Source organism: Gavia stellata, chromosome 13 (genome assembly GCF_030936135.1).
Source record: "Gavia stellata isolate bGavSte3 chromosome 13, bGavSte3.hap2, whole genome shotgun sequence".
Classification (NCBI taxonomy): Eukaryota; Metazoa; Chordata; class Aves; order Gaviiformes; family Gaviidae; genus Gavia; species Gavia stellata.
This window is the reverse complement of record NC_082606.1, coordinates 12734325-12761147: the sequence shown is the minus strand read 5'-3', so window position 1 is coordinate 12761147 and position 26823 is coordinate 12734325. Positions and strand designations below refer to the sequence as shown.

Below are 26823 nucleotides of genomic sequence, written 5' to 3'. Positions count from 1 at the left end.
TAGGTTTCCCCCCCCTTTTACTCATTTGTGATGTTTTTGTGTCTTGCAGTAGGTTTTGCTGGATACTCAAAAACATTATTAGAAAACCATGTCCCTTGACTTTGATAGTGGAGCTCTACAAACTCAACATGAAGATGAAGACTATGACCAAGAGGATTATGCAAGAGAACAAGAGGTGAAAAAGAACAAATTATTTAATCTGAAGGCTTGTATATCTAGCTTCTTCCCATATTTCTGTTTTAAGTGTTTAAAAAAAATAAGAAAGTTTTATGCTGTCTTTGGTAAGAGCTAAACAGTGCAGACTGTGCTTTGCAAGAACAGCATAAAAAGTAAAGAGATAATGAGATGCTGCATCTTAAGAGCCTTGCTATGTCGTGTGTCGTGGCTGGAACACTGTTACTCCTTGCGTATGCAGTAGATCAAATGCAAAATGCTGGTGTCACCTACATTTTGTATTTCTTGACAGCTTTTTCACTTATTAAAAATACTTAGAAAGCAACAGCTCTCTTTCACTTGAAAATTTGGTTAGCTTAGAAAAGAATGAGCAATAATTATAATAAGGTAAATTACATACTTTAATATCGAGAAAAATATATTCAAATGTTTTGGGGGTTTTTTCGAGTTGAAATACTTTGAATGTTTCTGTTCTTTTTGTTTCATAGAAAGAATTGGCAAAATGTGTGTTTAACATGAATGGGCGTAACGGTTTCTTACAAGGTGGTAAATCATGTTCATGTCAGGTAACCTCCCCAATCCCTTCAGGGATCGCAGTCTAGAGTGTAAGTAATGTAGACACAAATGCTCACAAAAATGTGTAGTAGAACAATAGCTGTTAAACTTGAAAAGATGCTATTGCAAACTCTGTAGGGAATCTGATGTCTGTTCCAAAACCTTCTACCCAGATAAAGAATATTGTGCTTGTGCAGGAGAACAAGTAGTGAAATAATTGTAGGGTTATTACAGTGAGTGAGCGAAAGAGTTCATAAATAGGATTATAAGTTCAGAGTGTTGAGGCAAACATCTTTTCTATAAGGAGAGGTTGGGAGAGCTGGGAGTGTTAACATGGAGAAGAGGAGGCTCGGGGAGAATCTCATAAACATCTGAAAGGAGGATGTAAAGACAATGGAGCCAGGCTCTTTTCAGTGATGCCCAGTGACAGAACAAGAGGCAATGGCCACAAACAAAGCAGCTTCTTTGGAATAAGTTAGTGATAATCCTTGTAGGTCATGCACCTTTGAACTGGGGTAAGGTGGGGTTCACAAAACTGTACATGTAGATATTTCAGTGGGATGTGACTTTAACCTGCTAGGAGGCTAAAACACAGGCTCTGCTGTGTTCCCTGGTCAAGACGTAATCCAAGAATTTCTGCATTAGTTTTTCTGCCACAGTAAATCAGGTGGGTTTTTTTCTTGAAAACTGGGGAGATCTACATCGTAGGAGAGTACTTTAACACTAACTTAAGAATTGGGTGATGCTTACCCATGTCTGGAGTCCTGTGCTAGCTAATCTGGTAGGCTGAGCTCAGTTTAAATATAAACTCTCATGATGATGTTTTGCGAACTGCGTATGCGCTGCTTTCTCTTGACTTTAAGTTTCCAAAGCAGTGCGAGACCAGCAAAGCCTATGGTGCTTGAGTATGTCCTTGGTTGCAAGTAGGGCAAAGGAAAGGGGATCTTCAGTGAATGATGCTGCCTTTCCTTTCCTGCTTCCTGAAGCTGAGATATAATAAATCTAGAGAGTGCCCTAATGATAGAGAAACTTCTTCATGCCACTGGTGAATTTCTAGGAATGAACTTTTGGTGCTCTGTTGTTCCGTAGGCATTTAGAAAAGTTGTCCTTAACTTCTTGCCTAACCTTTGGTCTTAGAGAGCATCTGAAATAGCAACTGAGAAAACATGATATCTTTAAGATAAACTTTTTATGGATGATAATTTTGGGGTTGGTTTTTTTGTTTTTTTTAACCGAAAAAGCTAGTAAGGTATTTAGCATGGGATAGCTAATATTTCTGCTCTTATTAACGCATGCTTTGAGAGTTTGGAGAAAAACAGGGTTAGGGTTCAGAAACTGCATGTAATAACTCTGAATATATTAGGTAGTTCTCAAGTCACCTAATAAGAAAAAGACATTGCATAGCTCAGATCTACAAGAAGCCCAATATGTGGCCCCATATCAAAGCCTCTCTGAAAATTGGAAGAAGAGGTATATTCTGTATGGGAATCATTACAACAAGTAAGTTCAGGAGTGTTTTGGTTGGGGAGGGCGGTGTGTGGGTTTGTGGTTTGTTTGTGGGTTGGTTTTTTTTGTGGCACAACTATCTATTTCCTGAATTAGAAGTGGTGGTATTTTTTTCTGTTTGTGTCTAGTTGCTTGGTGACTTCACCTGAACACATGAGCAGACCACTAATCATTGCAGTGATGACTTCTTGCATCTAGTAACACTGGTTGAAAAGTTCTTATCTGCATTTCAATCCAGACTCCTCAGAAGGATCGCGTTTTGAATGTCTAGTACCTCTCTTGCCTGGGGTTTAGGGAGGAGAAACCTTGGCATGATCAGTTTGCAAATCATTCTTCAAAAGTAGTCTGTTCTGGGACACGTCTATCTGGTGGCATTTCCCTTACTTCTTTTTGGTGCAGCTCTTGTTAAAAAAGAGTTTGCCAGAAAAATCATTAGGTTGGTACTCTAGTTTATTAAGCATTCTGTGGTATAAGTCTCTCTGTGAATTCCAGTGTTGTGAGCTTTTCAATGGAGGAAAAAAACAGAGTTTTGTGCAAGTGGTGTATTTCGCCTGTCTCTTTGGACTGAACTTGCATGCATTGTCTTGAAAAGCATATAATGAATGTTGGTTTTTCTGTTTCAGTTGCAACAACTATTGACAGACCTTCCCCATGATATGCTGGAGGACAGTGGAGACCAGCTCTCCAGCTGTTCGGACTGTAGCATTCATAAGACTGAGGAGCAGTAAGGCATTTTGCATCATTTTTTATGGTTTATGTTGTGCTTTTGAGAATAGAGCAAAATCTCAGCAAAATCTCAGCTGATGCATAAAAGCAATCCAAGTAAAAGGGGAGCTGTAGTGCAGTTTGCAGTATGGTTTGTGTTCCATGAGAAACAAACTAGATGCCACTTAATTTAACAAAGAGATGGCTTGTTTTGTTTTATCCTGAAGTTATAAGTACATAGTTAAGCTGCTTGTCTTTCTCTAGATCACATGAGCCTGGGAAGCATGATGGAAGGTGGAATGATCATCCATTGATAAGTGATCCTCAAAATGTAAGCTTGTATGAGCAGTGATGTAATTAGTAGGAACTGCTTGTTCATAATAACATGCTAAATATTATTTAAATTCATTAGAGACATACTTTTCATGTAGGTGACATATTTTGCTATTAATTTGAAGTATTTCTAACTTGAGGGCTGGTAACCCCAGAAAAAAGGGGAGGTGGGGGGAAATCTGCGTTTTGAGAGCGCAATTCTAAACCTCTTATCAATTAATAGGGTTATGAACAAGGACAAAATCTGTACCCTGAACAATTCTTGTGTGACCAGCAAAAAGATCGTGTTGAAAAACATGGAAAGAATTGGAATGGCCTACATAACGATGAAGAGACGAAACATTTATATGATGTTAAAGAAGAATACTGTGTCCAGAACGGTCAAGAGGATCCTGATGATGCGTATCTTGGTAGAGATGGGTTTAATGCTCCAAGTTGTTACCAACAGAACAATATGTATCATCTTCCTGAAAACTTCAGGCCGTATACAAATGGCAATAAACCAGAATTTAACAATCAGCAAAGTAAAATAATACATTTTCCAGATTCTCCAAAGGAACATCTTAAGGTATTTCAGAAGCTGATGCGTTTTTCTGTCTCTTTTGGAAAATGTTCACAAGTCTTTAACTATTGGTAGTAAGATTTCTAAATGCTTTCAGTCTCTTATTATCAGTTTAAACAGTGATGGGAGGTTTCTGTAGTCTATTTTGCATGTTAAAACAACAAAGTGTTAAATAATGGGATTTTCATATATGCATGTTATGATTTTTTTTTTTTTTTCCCCTCTTGTTGGCTGGGTAGAATTCCATGAGGTAGAATGAATGTGATTCACTTAAATGTGTGCTTACTCTATTGAAGCTGACGCATCACTGCTGTCCTAAAGTGGAAGCTTTCATGAAAATTTCTATCACGCTTAAATGGTGTGCTGGATTGGAGCCTGAAAATGAAGAGCTACTAGGGCTTTTAATGTTGATCTGTAAAATGGAAAATATTTTCATTGAGCAAGACTACAGTTGTAGTTTTAATTTATTATTTATTAATTTATTTCCTCTTATGTATATATTGTTACAACAGCAATTTGTTGCATCTGACGTTGTCGGTGGGCAATCGCCAGAATCTTACAAAGTGACTTATAAACCATACCAAAATGGCATTCATCAAAAAATTCCAGTAATCCAAGAAGGAACCAGAAGGAATGAATTGTTTGAAGATTTGCAACATGAATTCTTGGGCAATGATGAAAGTAAGTGTTTGCTGTTTAGACTTGAAATAAGCTTGTGTGACAAGTCCAGCAGAAATAAGCAACAGAAAACCTGTTGATTTCAGTAGATTTCTAGTGAGAGGACAACTAGAAGTATGTTCATGTATATGATCTTTTATTTTGCTCTAAGCTTACATTGGGATAGCCCTAATTTTGTTTTTGTTTTGTTTTTCCACTTTATCTAGAAATCAGCTTTTTTTTTGATTGGACTATTAAAAATGTAGTTTTGACTGGTTGGACTGTGAAAGAAATTATTTCTGATGGCTTGATCTCAAGTCTTGCTGGTGCTTTGTATTGTTCATGATATTGGAAAATAATAACTTGCTGTACCTTAAACATAGTTTGCTTGATGCCACGTTGGGCTTTTCTGTTAGGTACATTTCAAATGACAGAACTACTTTGCTTGTTAGCCATCTTGAAAACTTTTATAGTTGGCACAAGACTGTCTGTGAATTTGCAGCATGTAAACCTTTATTTGGGCTTGCTGTTAAGTTTGAATTGCATTGGTAGTTCCTACAATTCTTCAGCCATTGTTACCAGAGCAGCTCAGGTGGTGTGAATCAAGCATGGATTAAAAAATGATGTGATTTTTGTGCCAAATTCACTGTTGGTTCACTGTATAAAAGAAGTATCTTAGAGCAGGAATTACTCACAACCATGACCTTTCTTGGTTAGTTGACTGTGCTGACTTGTTTGTATGCTGTTTGAAATTTGGCAGATTCTTCAGAAAATATGCAGATTCTTCAACTTCAAGTTCTAAATAAAGCAAGAGAAAGACAACTGGAAGAACTTAATGAAAAGCTGGAAAAGAGCGCACAGCAGATTAGGTATTTGAATCACCAGCTTTCAATGGTCAAAGGTAAAATGTTTTTGTACAGATCTCTTAATTCTTAGATTTTATGTCTAGCAACATTTTTATTCTGAAACTTTGATTTAGATAGTAACTCTGTGGGTATTGTTCATATTTATAAACTTGATTTGGGATTATGTGGACCTAACCCTCTTCCCTCAACGTTATTTTACAGAAAATTCTCTGGATTGGTGCCTGACTGTGTAACTGTCTTAAGTTTTACTGCATTCTTAGGACCACCAGTGTATTCCAGAGTCCCCATGTGCCAGGCATTAAAAATGCATAGATAAGTGAGAAGTTTGCCAAAGTAGTGTGTTAAAAGTAAAAAAAAAAAAAACAAAAAAACACAAACAAAAAAAAAATCCAACCCCCAAAAAACCCTAACTCCAATAGGAGTGTACATCAATTAAAACTCTTCTTTATGCTATCTGGTTTAGCAAGCTATTACTGTATGTAGAGAGAAGCTTTTCCAAAATGATCAAAGCTGTAGTGAAGACTGGTGGTTGTCTTGATCTCCCTTTTCTTATAGGAACAGACAAAAAAAGCCATGATCTTAAAGAATTAAGAATATAACTTCTAGAATGCAAAATGAGCGAAGGAGAGAGAAAACTTCAGCTGTCAACCATTTTGCTGTGTCTTGGCTGTTCCTCCAGGGGAATTATTTTGTTTCTCTCTTTAAATGGTGTAAGGGATGATGCTAGTTCCTAGTGCTGACAGAATGGGGGGTTGTTTCAGAATGAGGTTCTGAAGGTACGGTGTATCAGAGTGCTTCCAGCTATCAGAGGGAGAAAGTGGTTACTAGATGGAGACTGACCGAATGTTTTTGTTCTGCCTTCTGCTTGTTGCCCACAGTATGAAACAGAGGGCTTGTAGCAAATGGTTCCGTAGAGCAGGGGTGCTGAACAGTCATATTGCATGAAGTTTTTGGGTGGCTGGCCACGTTTCTCACACAGTTATTATGTCTGTCTCTTAAGATGAAAAGGATGGTTTGGCTGTTAGTCTTCATGAGTCTCAAAAGCTCTATCAGAATGGAAAGGAACGGGAAGTGCATCTTGAAGGTCAAATAAAGGCCCTTGAAACTCAAATTCAAACTCTTACTGCTAATGAGGAGCAGGTACGATAAATATTCTTAAACTGTTTATTGTGGAAGGTCTGTAGTCATATTTGTGGTGCATTTGCATTAAACATAAATACTAGTCTCTTGAAACACTGTTCATGATCACTGTAGAAGCTGAATATATGATGAACGAATAGGATGCACTGGTGGCAAATAATTTGTATTAAAATTCAGGCATTATCTGAGGTCTTTTAGCAACTCTTGCACAAAAAAATTGAATTGGCATACAGAATATTGGAGCAAAAATAAAATATATGTAACTGGGAGGTACTCTAATACTGTTCCTACAGGTATTGAAGCAATCCAAAGTGGCAGAGTTCGCCATGGAAAGCATGCAGAAGCAGCTATTAGAACTTCAGCGATCAGATGCCCTTCAGCGAGCCAGAGAACAACACGAGGCCATTATTTCAGCACTCAAGCAGAAGTATGAAAAACAAGTATTATCATTAGAGCAGAAACTTGATAGTACAAAATCTGCACTCCGAGAGCAGGTGAGAAATTATTTTAGGATGCTGAGTACTGTACTGGAGAGGCCGTAGAGCTCCCCATGTTTCTTAAACTGCACTTCTTGATCTATAATTCTAATAACTCGTTCTGGAAGCTGCTAAGCAAATGGAAAGGGAATTCTACATAAGTCTCAATATTATGAAGCCTATGTGGTATGTTTTTGTAAACATCTGCAGGCAGTTGTGAGCTCAGGTTGTGTTTGTACATAGCAGATGCACAGGAGGCAAGAATTCATTGTCTTTAGTTTCTCTCAGCTTTCATTCTGTGCACAATCTCTTTTTGAAAGAGTACTGTCAAATAAATCTGGGAAAGAAAAGAACTAATTAAGAAATTATGTGATATTTTTGCTGCAAGAAAAACTGTTTATTAAACAGTCTATCACCAAGCTTTAGTCTCAAAATGATCAAGGATTCCTAACCAGCGATCAGTCACTTTATTTTAGAAGTACAGATTTAAAAGGAGGCGGGGGAGTGGGGGTGGGGGGAAAGGCTGGCTTCAAGATGGAGTTGGATATGGATTGTGTCATATGCTTATAGAGCTTATTAAAATTATGCTACCTGACATATAATGAGTCCATTACACTATTAGAAATATTCAAGCAATGTAGTCTAGTCTAGGCAGGCCTTAATAAATTGTCCTCTTGTTTCACATAATGGAAATAGAATTATATTTCTTTAATTCTAGGTCTGTAATTCTTGTCTCAACATAAATATGCATAAAAAATGAGTTGTATGTTTGAAAAGGTAACTAGCACTTGCTTGTAAACAAGAATGCACTGCCAAATTTCTGTCTATTAGTACCACAACAAAGCTTACACAGCTTTGTCTCTACTGCAAAAAAAGTTTTTTATGATAGTATGTTTGGGGTATTTAGAGAGATCTCCTGGTTTTGAGAGAAAACAGAACAGTCAAAAGGTGTAAAGATGAGGTACTGTGCCTCCCAGATCTGTGTAGGTAAGTATAAGCAATGCCATATGAAGATCTACTTTGTGTATCATGTGAAAAAACTACAGTTTGTCTTTTACGGAGCATTGGAACATGCTAGTTTGACTTAGTTTATTTTAACTGAGCTTAAGTTAAGCTCAGGCTTAATATAAATAACATGAGGGCTTAATTTTTCTGCAGTAGACTATCGCTGTATGTGATTAGTGACAGGGGATAATCTGACATGCTGAAAACTAACTGTTCTAGGATGAAATGGTTCACATCCATGTATGTTTATATACAAGTATACTTACTGTCTCCTAGTGAAAACTTAACTTTGATGCTGTAAGAGATGACTTGTCAGCCAAGGATAGCATGTGATCTGTGATTGATTTAGCTGGCTTCTGCCCCTTTAGGTATCTGATTGATTCTTTTTCTCCTGTGTCTTGTATGTACTGACTCTTTCTATATCTGAAACTGTCTTAGATGGCTGGATGTTTGTAACATGAATAAAAAATAATCTCTCTTCCTAGAAAGAGCTTTGCAAAAATCTAGGAGAACATGTTAAGCAGCTTGAAAAAATGCTGGAAGAAACCAAATGCGAAAAAACTGAAATAATAAATCGACTGACAAGAAGCCTGGAAGAAAGCCAAAAGCAATGTGCAAATTTACTGCAAACCGGTCAGCCTTTTACTCATACCTTACATTTCCTTGCAGAAATGGCTCCAGTTTTTTGAAGTATGAAATTGCACATCTGTTTTCCTATTGAAATGGAATCAACAGCAAGCTAAATGTGTACTAGACCATTTCCTATGCAGTGCATTAGTCAGACTTAAATGAAGTTTAGTTAAGTCTAGGTTGAAGTGTAAAAAACAATAAAAATAAAATAAAAGCCAAACAAAAAACCCCCACCAAAACCCCAAATAACAGCAGTTTAACTGTTTTTACATGTATTTTGTGCTGCATATGTGTAAACTTAGTTTTGGACTAAATAACAGCCTTTGGGAGCAAACTACTTATTTTTACGTTAGGCATTTCACAGAATCACTAAGGTTGGAAAAGACCTATAAGATCATCAAGTCCAACCATCAACTAACCCCACCATGCCCACTAAACCATGTCCCACAATGCCTCGTCCACATGTTCCTTGAACACCTCCAGTGATGGCGACTCCACCACCTGCCTGGGCAGTTTATTCCAGTGTCTCACCACACTCTCAGTAAAGAAATTTTTCCTAATATCGAGTCTAAACCTCCCCTGGCGCAACTTGAGGCCATTTCCATTTCATTTGACTTGAGATGTGAATTTAGAATGGCAATTCAACAAGAAAAGAATTGTTTTTGTGGCTGGAGGCTGGTTCTTGTAAACTTCTATCAGTAGGAATAGCATGTGAAATATTCTGCTCTTTGTGTATTTGACTTGTGCCTACCTTTACACGTTGAAGTCTTTTAGTAGTAATGTATATCTTTTCATAGAATCCAAACATCTTAATTAAACGAAACGTCTGTCTTCCTGGATCCTAATTTAAGAGCATGTTCTGTTTAAGAACTGTGGTAGTCTGGAAGAAAAAAATCTCTCTAGAGAGAGCCTAAATGTCAGGATAGAGAAGGAGAAAAAGCTTATCGCATTGGTATTATGTGGTAAATAAGTAATTATAAACGTGATGGGAGATTTTAAGAGTGCAATTGTCAATTGAAGAAATGCCAGGATTTTTCTGTGCTATATTCATCAAATGCTTCAAAGCAGTAATGAATTTGGAAACTGATAGAGCTAAACTTTTCACCTGGGGAGGAGGGGAAAGTGGCCTGTTTTCCAAGGTGGTCCTGTTCCTGCTAAACTTCTGGTAGAATCGCACAATGTCATTTTTTGCTTCTAGTGAGCTACAAGGAAAGCAAACATTTGGAGCATCCTGCTCCTCATGGTATTTATTTTAAAGCTAGTATTAAAAATTCTGAGAAATAAAGCCACTGTAGTTTCTAAACTTTAAAATGAATTCAGTTTAAATTAGACCTGTAGTAACCTTCACCTGCTCAATTCAGGCAGAAAATAGTCTTGCCTTCATTATTTGTATTTTCCATTAATGAACTCAAGGAAATACAAACAGAGTAATGCCTATTACTGGAATCAACATCACTGTTTTTAACAGTGATCTTTTTCAGATTGCATAGTCTTTCTTGCATATTTATAACTTGCTCTTTTTCTCCCTTTTCTTTCATGCAATAGGCTCGATGCAGGAGACGAATCAGTTACGGTTTCAATTGCAACAAGCTCAGTCTGCACACATGATAAGCAATAACATGAACAAGGCTTTGCAGGTTAATTAATTTTACTAAATATTTTACTGTTTTGATTTTAGGGGGCAGGCATAGCTAAGAGGGTGGTAGTTGAAACTCTTCATTTGTAGGGGAAACAAGCATGTCTCATTTCAGTAAAAGACTACCCACTACTTCATCTCCCAGTGTTGCATGTTGGACTTTTTTTTTTTTATTAAAACACAGCAAGGCATAGGTATCGGCACAAATCTGATATCATACATCTATCTAACGTACTTATGGAAAGAGAAGAATGTGAATTCTATGTACTGAGAATCTCATAACTTAATTAGGCTATAGGGATAGTTGGAGATACTACGTTCTGAAATTTACCTTTTGCCAGCAAAAGGGAATGCAAGAGTCCTCTGTAAAATATGAGTTGGAAGTCTGTGTTTTGCATTCAGCTCATGTATTTGACGTAGATCTATCATCTTGGAAATTATGAATCGTAGTAAGTACTAGAGAAATAGGCTGTTTTTCCAGCTATGTACTTTTCTGTTGTCATTCATTTTACTATACAAGGGCAGGAAGAAAGAATAAGTAAGAGAAAAAGAAATAATACTTAACTTCATCTATGAACTGTAATAAGACCAATAGAATATACTGAGCAACAGAAAATATTCCCTAACTAATTTGTAGTTTTAACATATGCTTTGCTAGAGGTATCAGAAATGATAGTATAAATAAGTAAAACTAATGTTGCATGAGTCAAGTAAATACAGCTAAATACAACTATACTTAGAAAGAATAGCTCTGTGTATTTGTTTTCTTTGAAAGAGTTATCATGGGCCTGATGTGTTTGCTTGGAGTTTCTCTGCTCAGCATACTTTTTTTTTCTGTCTCTTCCTTAAAGGAAGAATTAATGGAACTGAAGGAAGAAATAGCTTTGTATGAATCTGCTGCCAAGCTTGGAGTATTTCTGAATGATGCAGGTGGAGAGCTGCATACAAACCTGGGTGATTCCTATGTAGATTTGGGAATTAAAAAAATCACTGGGAAGAAACCAAGGTTCTGCAGGTATTGAGTGATTCTTTTTGAAAAAAAGATCTAAAATCCTTAAGAAATTATACAAGTGATGTGTAAAAGATGGTCTTACTGGATCAACATATTTTTTTTAGTAGATATTTGAAATGCTGCTTGTATTGCCAGGTAATCTGGGAAACACGGAACTGGACTAATACCATAAATAGGATGCCTAATTGCTGCATAATAAATCTTTGGATTTTGTAGGGACTATGTTGCTGTTCCTTGGATTGTATGGATTATATGCATGGATACCTTTTTGCTCAAAGATTCCACATAGTTACTTAATGCTAAAGCTGTCTTTTAAAACAACCAGTTGAGTTGTCTCAAAATACCTCACATCATGTGAGAATGAATCTTTTGGGGAAACAGCTGAATGAACAAGTTTTCTGTACATTAATTGCAGCTTCATGAAAAAGCATATGGCTTTTATATTCATGTTCTCTCATTCTTTTTACTATTACCTCTTAGACATCTCTATTTCTAGTAGCATTAGTTGCACTTCTCTTCACTACCACTACCTTTCAGATAAATAGTTTTTGTCTTTTAAATAGTGAACTGGTTATGTCTTCCTTAATAGTGCAATACAGAACAGAGACATGGATAAAGAGCTCTCTAAAGATGAAATTATTGTAGAATTAAAAGGTGAGCTGGAACGTTTATTGAGCAGTAATAAAATGAAGAGAAACCAGATTACTCAATTACAAAATGATCTTAAAGATTGCCAGAAGACATCAGAGGAATACAAGCAGTTGTTGAAAGCAGAAAAAGCATCAAAAGAGTCAGAGGTTTGTTCTTTTACACTTTTTTAAATGTAAAGATGCACTGGATTTTAGTGAATCAAACCAACATTTAAACTTCTTATGAAAATGGACCAAAGAATTTACTCACAGCTGAATATTCATAGCAACTAAGTAAGTCTGTCTTTGATCTCAAGGATAGTATTGTCATTTGGATGATACCTTGTTTTGTATCTTTGAAAAAGAACCAAACTGAATAATAGAACTTGGGCAGCATATGCCTTATTAGGTGAGTTCTGATACGGTGGCTTGCTTGCTTGATAGCACTTAATGGCCACTCTGCTTTTTTCAGAACTAAATTTCATTGAGGAAAGTAGGTTTTCTTTAGCTAAAAAGACCTTGTAATTCGTCTGAGAAAGCTGTAATTCGTCTGAGAAAGCTGATAGTATTGTTAGGTTATACAAATGAAACATTAAACAGAGTGCCTTCAGAGGGTCTTCACTATGTGAGCTGATCAACAAGGAATCTCTTTGATACTGCATCTCTCTTCACCCCATTACTAACTTCCCACTATAAATTGATCAGACTTGTAACATCTGCTCTGGTAATCTACATATTGTGACCTGGATGTGGGATGGGAATATAATATGCTTGAGAAGTGTGCTCTCTGTTGGATGATAGTAGCCATTCAACTTGCAAACACAATGTCGAGTGTGTGCTGCTTTAAACCTTCATGATGTTATGAGTTTCAAGAATTCATCTAGAGTAACAGTGATACTGTTATATCTGGCACTGCAATAACTTCCTTTTGTTTTTCTATTTTTTAAGTAAAATTTTTCTTTGACAGCTTTAACTTTTTAAAAGCATCAACTTCTAAATCATGGATATCTTGAAAGATATCATCTTAATTTTGTTTATTTTTAGCCTGTCACAAATCTGAACAATACTTTAGTGGCCAGTCCTTTGTTTTCTGATAATCTCAAGGAAGAAGTTCTGAAACTCAGAAAGGCTAATGAAACTTTGCTGCAAGAAGTTGAGGTGAGACAGAGATGCTTCTTATCCCTACAAAAAAAACCCACAAAAACCCCTCTGTGCTAAAACCTGCAATTAGAAAATGTTCTTTACAACCCACCTATTACCTAACCCTTGTTTGTCCAGAACCATACTTTGACTATTGAAGAACTGAAGAAAAATGAGGAAAAGCTGAAAAGCTTAAATCAAGATCTCTGTTGTCAGATGAGAAAGATGGTTCAGGATTTTGATCAGGATAAACAAGAAGCTATTGACAGGTAAGTCTGTTAACTCCGTGTAGTTCCATTTGTGACCTTTAGCCTGCATGTATCATCTTGTACCAGCTCTCTGGTACAAGGGGAGGTCAGCATTAGAAATCTAGTTTCTTACTTAAGGAAAAGTTGACGGCCGTTTAAAAGGGAAAAAAAATCCTAGGTAGTTGTTCTCCTTTCTTGAAATCGTAGGTGTGAAAGAACTTATCAGCAACATCATGAGGATACAAAAGCACATTTTGAGAAAGACCTGATGGAGAGGTACACTGCAGAAAAACAGCAGCTTATTCAAAGTTACGAAGAGACAATCTCGCAGTTAAAGTGAGTCTTACCATTTTTTCACTTTTACTGAAAGTTTCACATTTTCTGTCTGGCCCTCACTGCTAGTTGCACTGTTTTTAAACAGACTTGCTGTCCTGTGAGTGTAAAGACTAATTGATAATAAATAATTTGTCTTGTGAAGGGCTAACATAGAGGACCTGAACAGAGAGATGACTGCAGTGAAGGAATGTTACATTGGAGTCTGTGGGGAGAAGGACACCTTGGAAGCTACTTTAAGGCAAAAGTTTGAGCAAGAGCAGCAGCTGAAGGAAGAGAAGGTACTAATGGAAATACCTATAAACCATATCATTTCAGACTATTTTTAAGATGTAATATCCGTAAGTGTATTTAACTTTGTAATTGTTTGGGGAAGATACTTGGAAGAGATGCAGCTATATCAGAAAATTAATACATGTGACCTATTGGCTGTTAAATAAACCTGCTGATGTGTCCTGGGGTTTAAAATATTGTAGAAGTAACCTTTTCCAATAGCTATTAATTTTCATGTAGTCAACTTTCATAACTTTAACTCTTGAGGACTGTTCAGTCAGCAGTGTGAGGTTTTACATTCATGAGTCATTTTCCAAAAACCTGACTGACAATACAAGTTTTCTTCTCCCTATATAAAACTGATCTCAAAATACCGGGGTTTTTTAAGTAATAATGAATTTAGACTGCTATATTAATTAAAAACTTTGCTCTTCTGAAGATATCAGTGTGAAATTGCTAAACTAGGTCAACCGTCTCGCTAAGCAAGTGAAGAGGTGCAGCTCAAAGTATGCTGACAATAAAGATGCTTGATAAGAAAACTTATTTTAGAGCAATAGCCTCTAATAACCTCTGATATCATGCCTTAAAGCACCTCCTTTTGAGAGCTGAATCTCTTGTCCAGGTGTCATCACTAAGATCAGTGCACAGTCTCTAGAGAGTTAATCATGTCTCTCATGCATTCTCATCACTTTGTACCAGAGCGGTTCACTATGCCTTGGAGAATACTTTAATTTTAATATTATTTTTTTTCCCTAGCTCAAGAAACAGCTACTAGAAGAAAAAGAAGACTCTCTTAAACTTCTGAGGACTGAGCTTGAAGAGAAACACAGCAGTTCTATGATAGCAGCAAAGAAGCAGTGGCTGGAAGAAAAAGAACAGCAGGTTGAAGAGGAAGTTGCATTAGCCAAAATTCACTGGGAGAAGGAAGAAAAAGAGGTGTGGAACTTAGACCAGAGGGTTTCAAATTTTTTGTTGTTGGTTTGTTTATTTCAGAAGGAGAACTTGAATGTAGATAGACTTATGCACTGTTATTCTGCCATTTGAAGTGGCTTTTAAGGACCTGTCACTTTAGGAGCCTCTGAAGACGTCAGTAGGTATTACACATGCTTCAGATTTTGGAAAAAAAAACCTCCTAGATCTTGTAAAGTAACATGCAGAATGTCCTGAATGTCACAGCTGGTAATATGCTAGAGTTTTCCACCCTGATACCTGGGTCAGTGGTTACACTTTCTATTGTTTCATTCAGGTATCATATAAAAGTCCTTTGTGTATCCTATCCCATAGAAGAAAGCTGTGATAAGGAAGAAAAACCAACTTATTCTTTACCAAACTCTCTGCTCTCTGACCATGGTTTTGCTCTTCTCCTGTTAGGAAGATTATTGGTGTAAACAGAGTTTTGTTTGTTAAATACCACTGAAATTCTAGTTATTTGGACACGGGGGAGATTTTCTTTAAAAATATTTTTTTCCTTAGAATAACGAACAAGTCTTTGCAAAAACAGAAAGAGAATGGCTAAGTAGGCTGGAAGAAATGAGAAGAACTGTAGTTGAATGTAACGACTGCAGCAGCCAAACTGATCGAGTAACAGTTGTGGATGAAGCTTCAACTAAAGAGTTAGAAGGGATTGTTGAAGACCAGAGGCTGCAGATCCAGAAGGTTCTGAAAGAAAATATGGCCTCTGAAGAGGCTGTAAAAGAATTTGAAATAGAACTGGAAAATAGATACCATAAAAATCTTGCCAGCCAGGTAACAAATAATTGTTCTGTCTGCCTGGAGCCTGTGAAACTGCCATGTGCAATTAAGTCACTAAAAAAAAGTGTTCTCTTCCACTAACTTTCTGCTCAGTAGTTCATACTTGCTATAGTAGAAATATATTTAAAAAAAAAAATTCTAAAGAAGCTGGAGCATGTCGCTTGTTTGTTCTAGCTGTTAATTTTCCACACAGTTTTGACAAGTTTTGCAGGAGTTTTGAACAGAACTGAGCAAAGCTAACTTAGAATTTATACCATTTTGTTAAGAAAAATAAATTGCATATTTGTTATTTTGGTATCATTTTTGCATCAAGAAATGCATCAGATGCTGCTGGTCTGATTCTTTTAATTTCTGTAAACGTGGGCAATCCAAATGGAAATATGTTCTTTCACTGCTACATGAAAGTAATAATAGAAATGTATTTGGTGGTGGTGACTGAAGTAGGGTTTTCTTAATCTGCTTATAGGTAGATGCAGCTTTAACCCAAGCTCGTGCCAGGTGGCTGCAAGAATTAACAGACCTCAAAGAATACAAAGTAAATCTAAAGATAGAACAAGAAAAATGGGAAAAAGAACACAAAGAGACTGCAGCAAAGCAGGTAGCCCAAAATGCTTGTATGTGTGTATTGATAAACAGTTCAGTCTTCCAAATCCCATATCTTACTGAGGAATGAATGCAGACATAGGCGGGGAATCATTAAGGAAAGATGTTTCTAGTGTGCTCTGGTTCGGATCCTTTTTTTTTTGCCTATATAGGATTATATTTTTATTAAATAATTTGCAAATAATCTCCAATAGATTGATAATGACCCAGGGTTATATATTATGCATCTATATAAATGTATGTATATATTGACAATGACTGTGTTATATATTCACCAGTTAGCCCTAGTTCTCTCAGCTGCTGAAGAGAAATGGAAGAAAGAATATGAGAATACAGAGAAATCTGGACCAAGAATGAAAGAACTTGAAGAAAAGGTAATTTCTCTCAAGAAGGAATTGGAGCTAAAGAAAGAAGAAATCCCTGCAGCTATCAAAGCAGAACTAGCAAAAGCCCGTGCTCAGTGGAACAAAGAAAAGCAAGAAGAAATCCTGCAGATACAAGAACAAAATGAGAGAGACTACCGATCATTCTTAGATGATCATAGAAACAGAATTAAAGAGGTACTTGCAACAGCAAAGCAGGATCTTGCAAAGCAGAAGAATGATCTCTCCATTCAGAAAGAGGCAGAAATAAAGATGTTACTAGACCAAAAGCAGCGAGAATGGGAGGCTCAGGAAACAAAGAGACTGCAGGATGAAATTAATCGGTATGAGGAGAAGACTCTGATTGAGCTTGAGTACCTGTTGAGTGAAATCCATGAAGAACTAGTCAAGTGCACACATAGTAAGCATTCTTGGAAGGATAAGTGTTTTGACACTCATGTTCAATTAAGCCATCAATGCAAAGACAAACTGAAGGCTTGCTTACAAAAGGCCTACAGAACCACAGTTTACACAATCCTGGAAAAGAAAGAGAGAGAATGGAAAGAGGTACTATTTCTGTAAATTGTAACTGCCAACCAGAAGAGGGATTTGAGAAGTCAGATTCATACGTGTTTTCTTGCAAAGTAACATATCCATGTAATCCTGAGAATCGGAGAATCCAACATTTGATTTCACTGATAATAACAGCCCTTTAAAACTGTAAAAGAGGGCTAAATCTATCATTAGCAAGTGAAAAGGGAAAGGATGGGTATGTAGCTTTGACACCTTCAATCTTTAAAGAAGAGAAAGTCAGGTTAGGAGCGTCACTCTTTAATGCCAAGATTCATAAATTAAGGAGATGAATCCACAATCTTAAGTTTGGGAGCCAGTTGAAGGCTCCTTATGACCTTGTAGGTGGGTTCTATGATTAAGGCCCATTTTAGATTTTTGTGTTTTTTTTTTTCTTTTTTTGAGAAATTTGCAGTTTGTAATGATGATCAGATAATGATAGTGGATCGTGTTACTCTTTGCCCCTTCTGATACAAATATAGATGAAAACAGTAAATCCTTTTTGCAGATTATCTGTAGTAGAACTGAAAAACTGACAAACTGATCTATCTTGGGAATAATAGTCTTGCTTAACTTTTATTTTGGCTCTAGGAAATACTTTTCAATGTGCCTGCCCAAATGAGGAAAGACATCCTACCCTCTTCTAGAGGAGTTTGGGGCTAAGTAGGATTCTGTCCAAAAGCTTCTGTTTCTATTGTTTTGGCAGATTCCTCATTTTGCAATACTTAATGTTTATAGTAAGTTTTTAATTATGGGGAGCATCCCACCGGAAATGCCATTGTCACCCAGCATTTAGCAGCTGGGGAATTATCCAAGAATAGGATGGAGAAAAGGAAACTGTCTTTTTTTTTTTCATCAAGAAAAGGCTGGATGCGGGGAAATGAGTATGAAGTGATTTCTCATATTACCCAGTTTTTTAGTGATAATATGTTTCTGTTCAGAAAGTGGTCCTTTAAAGTTTCCTTGTCATGTGGTTTTTTTCATGATGGTAAAGAGATTTGGAAGTTTTTTCCTATGCCTGATGCATCTTCTGTAATAGATATGAATGTCTCTTGGTAAACTGCTTTTAATGTGTCTTTGAACTTCAAAATGTTGGTTGGCTTGAACTGCCTTATCCAGTGAAGTCTTTGTAATTTCTTAGTAATTTCTTTTCTTATGCTACCGTAATAACAATAGACAAAGGAGTTACATTTTTTTGGATGACTTTCCTGTCCCTCTACTACCTATATTTGTGCAGAAACTCTGAATCGATCCAACCCCTTTTTCTGCTGGATATGCCTTTGAATAGTTGAAGCTAACTTGTTTTTTAAAAGACACTATAGAGTTCTGCAATGTTAAGGGCTACTGACATTTCCAAAATTAAAACTCAAGATAGTCAGGTACTACTGCTGCAGTGAATTACACTAAGTAAAAATTCTGTATGCTAGAATACACATTTTCCTCCTGATTGGAGCTGCAATCTGCAGTTCTATTGCAGGTTTAAAGCACCTGCATTACAATTACTAAAGGTACTTGGTGGCCAGGGTTGCTTGTTTTTATGCCTGACATACTACTTACCAACTTTAAGATAGTGTGGAACACTTTTTTTTTTTTGCTATTTGTTGAGTTTTCAGGAAGTGTTTTTTTAATTGCAGAAATATGAAAAGGTACTGAGTAATGTAAATAAAGAAGCATACACTTGCCTGCAGTGTGGTGAAGGAGAAACTGGGGACATGGCAAGACCTCCTGTCTACAATGTTGGACACCAAGCAGAAGCACAAAGGGGGCCAAGAAGACAGCCACCCTTCCAGGAAACTGGAACAGACGAAGGTATTGTGTTTGTTTTTAATCTGGCAAATTGTGTATCATCAAATTAAGCCTGTTAGTAGCAGTCTTTAATAGCCAATGTCTTATTGATTACTGTAGTGCAAAGTTAGTTAATCAGTGAATATTTGGGTGAGAGAGGAAGATGCAGTTCTTCTGACTGCAAGGTTTTTTAATGTTGCATTAGCTTGGACTATGTTAAAGTCAGAAACTATGCAACAAATGGTACTGGTCTCCAGCTTACTGATGTAATGCTAGGCTTTAAGGTTTCATTTTATTAAATGCGAGTAGCTTTCTGCTTTTTAAAGCCGTTCTTCAGGACTAAAGAAATAACTGCCATATCTGCTGCAGATGTAAATACTCTTTGGGGGTTGTGGACATGAACAGGAACACTAATCCCTTTGGTATATAACAGCTCATAAGCAAGCCAGTGTTGATCGTGATGAGCATGGTATGGCCTAAACTATGTCTTGTAAATGGGTAATTCTAAATCAGAGCTTTGAAGATCAAATTATACTATTTGTTCTTGACATTAGATGAGACAAGGAATTCTGCATTCATGTAAAATATATTGTTTTATCAAGAATTATACTTCACCTGGCATGGTAGTTTTTTCCAATTCTTTTGATCAAGAACGTAGTTGAAAAAATTCAAATCCCCAGGTGATGTTTCTCTTTTTTTTTTTTTAATTCTTTTTTTCCCTCCCGCCCCCTGTATATACTTCAGTGTTGTAGCTCTTCCCAAAGCTGTCACATGTACTATGGCAAAGCTGGAGACAGTGTAGCTGGGGAAAAACTTCATGGGAGGCACAGAAGTCTCTTTAGGGCTTTCTGTTTAGTTTGCATTCTTACGCAACTGAAAAACATAAAGCAAGAAAACCCAAGAGAGTCTTTGGCTTTATGCCTGTAGTGAGGCTTGAATTCCTTCGACACCAAAATAACAAACCATCTATAAAACACAAAACAATACAAGCAGTGCAGTTCTTCTGTCTCTAGAGCTCCCTGTCTATAGAGCTCCCTGTCCTGGCTATAGAGAGCAGCCATTGCTCTCCTGGAAGCCCAGTCTTTGTGGATTTCTTAACTTAACTAGACTCAGTTGCATGTGAGGCTTCCCAGCTGGAAGAATTTTCTTCAGCTGACTCCAAAAGACCCTGCTTGGCTGTTGGTTTTGTTTGTTTTTTTTTTTTTTTTTTTAAATTAAAAAATCAACCTACAAGTCTCATATCGCTGACTGAAGACTCAAATCATCGCTGATGGGAGCGCATTGAGGCTGTGAGGGCTCAACAACTTGATAGATGCTGCTGCACCTTCTATAACAGGTTTCCAGCCTCTTGTGATTATTTTAATTAGACTAATGTGTTATATGCTTTCCAGCAAGAGAGAGATTAACTAGAGCACTGGAAATAATAAGGTTGGACTTGATTCTTTTTCTTGGTCCCATGGTTGATGTATAACTTCTAGTAATTACTGTTGCAGGTCAGAAACGTACAAAAAGGAACCTTGGGTCTCAGGAAGATTTTTGCTGTGAACACTGCTGCCAGGAGCTTGAAAAAAGAGAGACTGTGTGCCAGGACTTGAAAAGAGAGCTAGAGATAGCCCGCAAACATCTTCAGCTTGCTGTGAAGGAACATGAAGCTAAGTCAGAGCAAATCCAAGGTTAGGATTGTTAGTTACCTAAAGACAACTTTGAATGGCTCTGCCTTGCTGGCTGCATGAGTCTCTTCCATCTGTGGCATCATTTAGTTTTCAGTGGATGGAATGGGTATGTGTGCATACTTAAAAACAAACAAACCAACCCCCCACAACAAAAAACCACAAGCTGACCTCTCCTCCCCCCTCTTCCGCCAAAACCCACCCACCCTCTTGGCTTTAAACGTTACTTATCTCTTTAGTACTTTCTTTTGTATCAGGAAAAGAATAGAGGAAAACTGAACATGTGGCAAATGTTCTTTGAGTATGTGTACATGTGGATCACATTGCCCATGAGCGTTATACAGATAATGCACATATGTGCATGTACACACATACGCTTATAAATGTATATCAGTCATGGAGGTCTTTAGCTGTCGTCTTTGAGGCTGTACTGCTACTATGAACATACTCATCCCCCATACCGGGAGTATAAAGAGCAGAGTGGCCCCAAATGTTTTGTGGTTCCTCATGGCACCAGTAGTAGTAAGTTATTGACCACAGTTTTGTTGTACCTTCCTGCGGTTAATAATGGCTTGACACTGTAGTTCTGTTTATTTTCTTTCCTTTTTTTTTAAACCTTAAAGTAGGTTTTAAGTAGGTTTTATATCATCTCCTGGCCTTTTAAATCAAGGTGTTCTTTTTCCTTTGTCACTTTGAAATGAGATATACAGGACAGATGACTGAGAAAAGGTCTCTAGTTCTTAAATCTTTCTTTCCTATGTGATGACTGTCTCTACCAATGATGGATGTGAAATATCCACCCTCTTTGTGGAAGAGTCACTGAAAGGAAGGCTTCTGCCTGTAGTATGGAAATAAGGCTTTTCTGAAGTTATTTCTGATGGAAAAAGATGGTGCAAAGTAACTTGCTTGAGATTCCTCTATTGTAGGAGACCGCTTCTGATTCATTAGTGGTGGTATCCAGTACTCTTGTTTGATACACACCCCACTGGCTGTGGGGTAGTGTTGTTTTGTTGTGATTGCCTTCTCTTTGCTGTCCTTATTTTTGGCATTCTCAATATCTGTATCACCTTCTGTGGATAGACTGATAGTGCCTGGTGGTAAAACCTCCCTGAGACTTGGCCATCAGTTTAGTCAATTGCAATATTATCTGACTTGATATCGATACCTGTGTTTATTGTGGATGCTGTTGCACCATGTACCTCTGTCATCCTTTCAGGATAATAGCCTCCATCCTTCATTACTTTATTTAACTTGGTAGAAGTTTCTGGCCATAGTAAAATCAGGTCTAACGAGGATGAAAAGTCTTTGGCGTATCAAACCCCTTTGCCATACCTGTAACTACTCCTGTGGGTGTGTCTCCCTCTATGGGCCTTGCATGTAGGGTTTTCACTCAGAGGAAGTCATATTGGTTCATCTGTCTCTGAGAGCAACAAGAATTCCTTTTGTCTAGGTTTATTTCTGAGAGGATTTGTAGGAGGAATGTCTGTTCTTCTTCGTTCCTGTGCTCAAGAACTTTTTCTTTCCTAATTGAGCGTAATGTACCATATGGAGCACAGTTCCCATTCAGTTGGTATCTGAGGAACTCTATCCCCTTATTCAGCTGTAGTGAAGTCAGTAGAGGTCTTTGTTTTTAGGAGCAGAACAGAGAATGATGTTTTCTCTGAAGGAAAACATGTTGGTGATTGAATAAGAGGATCATTCTCCCCGCAGTGTTTTCATCAGTTGAAGCTGTACACAATACTGTTCAGGGAGTTTTTTTAGGCTCTCCTTAGACCATGGCAGGCATTGGACTTGCTGAAGGTTCTCGTTCAGGAGAGGTCTCAAGTTGCATCCTGAGGGTCAGTACCTCTGTAGAATTGTTTGAGCATGCCTCAGTGAAAGATCACTGTGGCCACTCCGAGCAGGTTTGGCAAATGGTCAGCTTGGAGAGAGCAGATGTGAGGTAGTAGGTTGTACCAAGTGACTAAATAGTCTTACTTGCCAAAGGCTGTGGTTTGTGTGTGTTGTGGGGGGTGGGTTTTTTCCTTTTAATGAAAAGTCTCAGTTGCCTGCTCTATAAATTTTGTGCTCACTGAGGATGAGTAAAATGCTGTATGTTTGTAAGGGAAAGGTTTTGGCCAGCTTGCAGATGCGTGAGTAAGGCCAGGTGGGTAAGGTGCACTGTTTTGCATAATATTATTTCTGTGTTCTTTTGTTGACAACCGTATAGCGTGTAAACTTCCTTGGGGACTGGAGGAAAAATTAAAGGATAATAGGAGGTCTATTAATGAAAACAGAGGCTACTGCTGTCACCAAGGTCATCACAGATACAACTCTCAACTGCTCAGAATGAGATTCAAACCACAAATGAGGATCTCCAAAGGCCATAAATTGCTTCTCTGCATTCCAGGATGGCTGCTTGCTTTTTGCTTTTCTGCACATCATCCTAGAGAAGGAAGCAAGCCAAACTTGTCTGTGTCTTTCCTAGAGCTTGGGTCCTCATATTCTACCAATGAAAGCATTGAGTCTTCCAGAAGGAAGACTTGTCTTTAAGACATGCCCTCTGTTGTGTGGTGATAGCCTTTGTTTTCCTTAGGCCACGGTTCACGTGAGAACTTCCGTGGCTGGGTGCAGTGGAGGTATCTCCACCATTCAGTGTAGGTGTTCAATTCATGTTGGTTTTCTTTCCTAAAATAGGAAAGCTAGTAATGAACTGTTGATTTTCATGGATCGATCCAAGTTTATCCATCAATTCTTCAAGTTATGGTAAATACCTGTACCCTTTTTTTAAAAATAATCATTTGCTTAGATTGGATTACATAGCCAATAAATAGGTTTTAAGGCTCTTTAACTTTCAGGAGGTGACCCACAGGTGGACTATCTGTATGCCATGATCAGCAGTCTTCAGTATCAGCTTGAAGTCCTACACTTTGGGTTTTTTCAGCTCTGCTGTCTTCTCATTCTCTGGGGTGGCTCATTATAATATTTGTATGCTTCTTAGTAGCATTGAGCAGAGTTCAGCATTGAAGTCCAGCCTTTCTCTGTAATACCGGCTTTTGGTTATTAAAACATGCCCAAACCCAAAAAACCACCAACAACCAAGTTTTATATTTTATTTCTCCACCCCAAAGAAAGCACAATTGCTAACCTACAAATTAGTAATTCTTTTCCAGCGTTTGTCAAAACAACCCTCATTATTTTTTTTCCCCCGTCCTTTCTCTACATGTACACCTGGTGTCTCCGAAGTTTTGCCTCCAGCATAGTGTTAATAATGGCATATGTTATACCAGAGACAGCAGTGTATGTAGTAACTTCTGTTGAACTCAACTTTAAATTAAAGAAATGCAGTGAATTATGGTTCATCTTTTTTAATAGAAAATGAGAAGGTTCTAGAAGCTCTAATTGCAGAAAACTCTGAGATGAAGACTAAACTGAAAGACCTGGGAACACCACCAAGGTATTTAAAAAATTTAAACAAGCTGAATTCTTTTTATAAGATATAAGCTACTTTTCTTGTGCAGTGTGACTTATGTGCATTTCAGGTCACAGTCAAAGGGAGGAGTCTCAAAACCTTGTACATCCTGTAACTCTGTGAAAGGGCTGGAAGAAATGCGTGCTCAGTACATTAAAGCTGTGAGCAAGATTAAGTGTAAGTACTAAAGTTTTAGCTAAAAAGTTAGGAGAGTAAAATAATTTACTTTGTCACTTCCTCCTCCTTCAGCCAACTTGCACAGGAATCTGACAGCCAAATCGCATGAGAAGTAAATTTTTCCTTCTTACTAGAGCGAATTGTCACCATAATCTTAGACGAGATTAATTGCAATGGATGAAGCCTTGTTATGCCACCCTTGCTTTGTTGCACTGTATTATGTCTTTTAAAGTGGTAAAGTGTATTTTGAGAACTGATGTTGTTTCTCCAGCAAACAATCCATGTACCCTGCAACTTGTCCTGAGGGAGAATCCGCTTTTCTCTTGTGCTGTATCCTGCCTTCTGGCTTAATCAGCAACCTTCTGGCTGAGGAGAGAGGGTTAAGTGTAGCGCCAGGTCTTCCTTGAGTGCAGCAGGTCCCCAAACGCCGGCTGCACTGCCATTGAAGAATTCCTAGACCCGCATTTTACCAGGCAACGTTCCTCCCAAATCCCTGTGCCTAGTGTTTTCTATTGCTGCTGAAGATGCAGAATTGGACAACTGAATTCCTGTCTGATGCTTCATAATCGGCCTGCTCTGGTCTTCAGTGGCATTTATCCAGTAGGTAACACTTGGCACAAGGATTTGGCTGGAATGTTGGCAGGTAAATCCAGGCCTGCTAGACAATCCCAGTTTGCGGTGTTGGCTTTTTTCCCCGTCTGGGGGGAAAACTGGTACTAATGAAGTGTGTTTGTAGGTGATATGCTTTGTTATATCCGTGAAAGTAAGGAGCGAGCCACTGAAATGATTAAAGCAGAGGTTTTAAGAGAGCGCCAAGAAACAGCACGGAAAATGCGCAAATACTACTTGACATGCCTTCAACAACTTCTTACTGATAATGGGAAACATGAAGGGTAAGTTCAAGTATGTTTGGAAATCACTATTGGTTTTGAAAGAGGTGTTTAGATGTTAATCTGGTGTTTGTCCATCTTGGAGCAAACAGTGTCTGACCTGAAGTCTTGCCAGTCTGCTTGGATTGGCATGGGGTCACTGCTGAGCAGTCTGGCATACTGTCATTTCAGTATTCTTTGACTCTTGCTAACATTACCTTGAAGTAAAATGCAGAGTTGAAAAGGAATTACCCTTAAACTTTAATTATTTTTTTTCCTATGTTCTGCAATTCTTGGCAGAGCTGAAAAGAAAATAATGAATGCTGCCAGTAAGCTTGCTACAATGGCTAAAGGACTTGAAACACCTCTTCGACACGTTCCCCAAAGCAAATCTACCCGCTCAGGTATGTTGGATTCTATAGTTGTTCTCTTCTTGATCATATTGATTTAATAGATGTAGTAATGAAAATGCAGATGGAAAGTGAAGTACTACTTATTTACATTTCCATTAGCAAGCTTATAAATACAAGCTGCTTATTTTGACAATGCTTGCAATTCTTTATTTAAAAAAAAAAAAAAAAGCAAAACCAAAAACCAAACCAAAGAACCTAGTTTTTCTTCCAGCATTAACATTTTCTTCAATTAATCTATTTCCTTCCCTCCTCTCCTAGCTCTGCTGTTAAATTCTGATCTACCACCTGGAGCTGAGTACTCAAAAAGAGATCCCATGCTTCAGACTAGGTCAAACCATATGGAAAGCAAATCATGTGGTGAAAGCATTACAGAAAAAGCCAATGATAAGGCTGTTCAGAAACACGTGCCACATGACTTGAGACAGCAGTTTGGTGCAATGCAGACTGAAACTCAACATATGCTTCATGAAACAGTGACTTCAAATATTCAGGATGGGAGTAATTCTAAAAATCTGGATGGTGCTTCAAGAGATGCTCTGTCAGAGTTTTATCCAAATGAAGATGGAAGAAGAGAAAAATATGGCCCCACTGTAAATGTAGACAAAGGACTCTTATGTGCTGCTAGTAATAGAGCACATCAGAATCCTCCTTCACCTGCTTTTCAAGTAACACTAGAAGATATGCATGCACCTAGCTTTACAAATGGCCATAACATCTCTGGGCCAAGTCATCATATCCTTAAGAGCAAGAATGAAAGAATGGTCTTGAAAGAGGATAAATGTATCCAGTCATGTGGAAAATGGAAAACTAAATCTAAAAGAACTCAGGAATTTGATTTTCAAGAAACTCCAGAAAGGGATGAAGGAAGTTGCGGTGAATGGAGTTCCATGAATGGAAGTCTGCATCTGGATTGTAGTGATACGCCTCTCCTGTATCCTGAACAGCCAGCCAGTACTAATGTGCAAGCACAGACTGCATACTGTAAAGAGTTTCGTCACATCAGGTCATTTTCGCCTGCAGATGAAAATTTTGTTACTTCTTGGAGGGACAATTCTAATGGCAATGGCAAGATTCTCAGTGCAAAAAGCAGCACTGAAGTTTACAGTAGAGGCCACCTGATAACAAACCCAGAGCATACTTCATTCCTCAACTCTGACAAATCCAATTCTGCTGTCACACAACTCAATGTATCGCCAGATTCAAAAATAGGAAAATGCTGCAAGAAATGCTTGGAAAAAAACGGTGTGGGATCCCCAGTCTCTTCAGCAAGATAGTGGTTTTGATAGCCCGC

At 37.7% G+C, this 26823-nt stretch overlaps 1 protein-coding gene across 1 annotated transcript; it reads left to right on the top strand.

The window, feature by feature from the left end:
• The first annotated feature begins 88 nt into the window (after positions 1-88).
• On the top strand, positions 89-26823 carry CEP152 (centrosomal protein 152). The gene is made up of 27 exons (XM_059824014.1): positions 89-175; positions 2859-2959; positions 3205-3271; positions 3497-3841; positions 4348-4516; positions 5253-5393; positions 6359-6498; positions 6792-6992; positions 8465-8612; positions 10155-10246; positions 11097-11260; positions 11847-12054; positions 12931-13044; positions 13165-13295; positions 13482-13610; positions 13753-13888; positions 14637-14816; positions 15354-15626; positions 16099-16230; positions 16514-17164; positions 18802-18976; positions 20446-20625; positions 23977-24058; positions 24144-24250; positions 24987-25143; positions 25420-25523; positions 25791-26823. Exons 1-27 carry the CDS (start codon positions 89-91, stop codon positions 26804-26806), a joined length of 5430 nt encoding a protein of 1809 aa, XP_059679997.1. The 3' UTR covers positions 26807-26823.

Bases quoted from the DNA above. Each gene is read 5' to 3' on its own strand.
- CEP152 (XM_059824014.1), top strand. From the start codon at position 89: ATGTCCCTTGACTTTGATAGTGGAGCTCTACAAACTCAACATGAAGAT. The intron at 3,272-3,496 runs GTAAGCTTGTAT...ATCAATTAATAG, and splicing joins TGATAAGTGATCCTCAAAAT to GGTTATGAACAAGGACAAAA. The intron at 13,296-13,481 runs GTAAGTCTGTTA...TTGAAATCGTAG, and splicing joins AAACAAGAAGCTATTGACAG to GTGTGAAAGAACTTATCAGC.